Consider the following 2859-nt stretch of genomic DNA (forward strand, 5'->3'; position numbering starts at 1 on the left):
ATTTGTGGCTCCCAGGCAGACCAGAGTAGCAGCGGAGGCAGGCGCTGGCAGGTGGAAACCTTTGCCCAGGATGTGCCTCTCCCAGGATTTCCAATTCTCTCCTGGCAAGAGGGCACGAGGACGTGCTGGTGTTTAAAGAGATGCTCAGCTCCTGCTCCATGCCAGCTGGCTCCTCTGGAGACCGACACATCTCCTCAGGCTGACTTGAACTGAGCAGGAAGAAATTACATCAACGTTTGATCATGAAAGCAAAAAGTTTATTCATGTTTGAAACTACATATAACTACCACGAGGAAGACTTTTCAATCCAGGGTGTAATCCAGTTAGAAAGTAACACGAAACGGTTTAATACATTAGAATCACTGCCACAAATTATTTTCATGACTCAATCAGTTTCAGAATCGCATACAATACAAAAGAGAGAGAAAGGGCCCCTGCGATCCAGGGGGATGTACAGTACTGAATACTGAAGTCTGTATGCATTACAATTAGTTGTTGGTTTTTGCGTGTATTAGTAACAAGATGAAGAACATTCAAAATGCTTCTCAGTATTTACAACAGTTGCACTGTTTTGTGTCCAACCTAAGACCCCATGTTTCCACTTCCGCTTCTTTAGCAGTTGCCAAGGCAACCCTGATTTGTAGGAGATTACAATGTACATTACATTTCGTGGGGAAACAAAGAGTTAATTACAAGATGCAAAAAGATAAGAAAGAGACAAACTACAGCGTGAGTATCGTTCAGAGGTAGTAAGTGAGCACTCTAAGCTACAGAACATGTTGAAAGTCTATTGGTTTGTATGAGTTCGCATGAGGTAATAAAGCTGTGTTTGATTGGTGAGATGTATAAATACTCTTTTGCTACACTATGTACAACACTCCATATCACGGTGCTCTTTCCTTTCCTTTTCCTTTGTTTGTGGTTTGCTGCCAAGCAGAGGCACCAGCCCTTGGCAGGCGTGGGTAGCACCCAGCTCGTACTGTAAAACCCCGGGTGGTGGCGTGCACAGAGACCAGCAGCAAGAGTCGTCATCTCCCAAGAGCAACCTGTGTCCGGGTCGGGATTCCGAGGGGAGACTCGGCCTCCGGGGGGGCTTTAGCAAGAAAAGATGCTCCTGGTTTCCAATCTAATTTGTAAGACAATAGATCTCAACAAAAACGTGACGAATAAGGATTCTTAAACACGACCATTGTTAACCGAAATAACTGAACAGCTCTTTTTATTCCAGCTCTGTGAGAGATATGAAAAGATGAAACACAATCAAAGTCTGTGATTCCTGTCGACTTTCCATGGAAATATGCACACAATTAAATTTGGGTGAGGCGATTCTTTGTGTCTGCTCTTGCTACTGAGGTTAAGCTTGTCCTGTACTTTTACCCTTAAGGCCAAGTAATTGGCAACTGTTAGACCAACATCATTAAAACTGCTGATAATAAATTATGATAAAATAGTTACAGGGCTATAAACAATGCTAAAACTTGGCCTAATTGGATAAAGTGCTTTTTAACATTGTGTGTTTTAAGTATAAATACAAATGATTATGATACCTTTAAAAAACAGATTTACCAAGTTTTCTAATAAGACAAGGTTTTACAGTAAAGCTGTAGGTGGTTGGCTACAAAAAAACTCTTTCCTTTTTCTCCTGCAACTCTGAATGCACTAATCAAGGCATCTCAGCTCAGGGAAAAAGTGTTGCTAGGAGATTAGTTAGAGGTATCCGAGTGCACACTTCCCGGCCCTTCTGTAGGGGAAGTCACAGAAGATGGAGTGGTTGCGTCCTGCCAGCCTCCATTAGCCTGCAAAGGCAAAAACAAGTCAATTGATACCACTGCGCATATTAATGACACCGCGGGCTGATGGCGGGGCGCTGCTCGGGCAGGGGACTGTCCCGCACTCGGCTGTGCCCGAGCGGGGAAAGCAGCAGCCCTTCAGCCAGATGCTGGACTGTGGGATTTCTGCAGACATCATCCCTGTTTTAACGAGGAGCATCCATCCCTTCGCCGCCTATTTCCTTCAGCTGTTTCCCCCGAGAAGACAAGCCTGGGGCAATCCGTGTTTAACCCCCGCGCCTCCCCTCACTTCCCCAAGTCCGGAATGGCCTTTCCCCACCGGCAGGGCCCTCGGCAGAGCTGCCCCACCCGGTTCCCTGCACTTGGCCCCCCCAGCTCCCTGGTGAAAGGCAGAAAGGATCGGGTTTGCAATTATCTGCAGCGGCAGCCCCGCTCCGGCCCCGCTCCGCGCCGCGGCCGCGGCCCTCCCGCCTCAGACCTGCCTCTGCACGAGCAGCGCAGGAACAAATTTGCCTTATGTCTCGGCCAATCGAGGCAATTGCTGGAATCAATGTCTGATCGGATTTCGGCTGTGGCAGACAGCTTGTCGCTACATATTTTTATGTCAGTCAAGAAGAGGGAGGCGCGGGGCTCGTGAGTTGGGGGACGCTGAGTGGAAGTGACGGGGAGGCCTCAGCGCAGCGCCCGCCACAGCGGCCCCGGCCGCGCCGCCGCTGCCCCCGGCCCTGGCAGGGAGAGGTTAGCAGGGAAATGTGCTCCTGGGGCTCGGCCACCCAACCCTCCGGGCCGGGGGACACCGGGGAGACGCGCAGGGGAGCGCCGGTGTGGCGGGGCACCGCCGGCCGCCGCCCCTCGCAGCCCGCAGCCGGCCTGGCCCGGCTCCGCGCTCATCCATCACGGCACGGAGCGCCGAGCGGCTGCACCAGGGGAGAGCGGCCTCCGTAATTATCTCCTCTGCAGATGGAACGGCAAACAGCGCAGCTTCATCCTGACAGACCCAGGGGTTTGGGCTTTCCCTTCGGTGAAATGAACGGCAGCGCCGAGCCGCAGCACCCCAGGCTGCACCCCG

At 51.2% G+C, this 2859-nt stretch overlaps 1 protein-coding gene across 9 annotated transcripts in view; it reads right to left on the reverse strand.

The window, feature by feature from the left end:
• Positions 1 to 235: 235 nt before the first annotated feature.
• The window catches only part of PBX3 (PBX homeobox 3), a 105058-nt gene continuing 102434 nt past the window's right edge, over positions 236 to 2859 (reverse strand). For all 9 annotated transcript variants that reach the window (XR_011005548.1, XM_068210864.1, XM_068210863.1 and 6 more), the window contains one exon: positions 236 to 1796. Coding sequence is in view for 6 of the 9 variants with exons in the window: in XM_068210864.1 (XP_068066965.1) it covers positions 1704 to 1796 (93 nt within the window). In the remaining 3 variants the exon portion in view is untranslated. The remainder of the gene's footprint in view (positions 1797 to 2859) is intronic.

This window comes from Anomalospiza imberbis, chromosome 21 (assembly GCF_031753505.1).
Source record: "Anomalospiza imberbis isolate Cuckoo-Finch-1a 21T00152 chromosome 21, ASM3175350v1, whole genome shotgun sequence".
Classification (NCBI taxonomy): Eukaryota; Metazoa; Chordata; class Aves; order Passeriformes; family Viduidae; genus Anomalospiza; species Anomalospiza imberbis.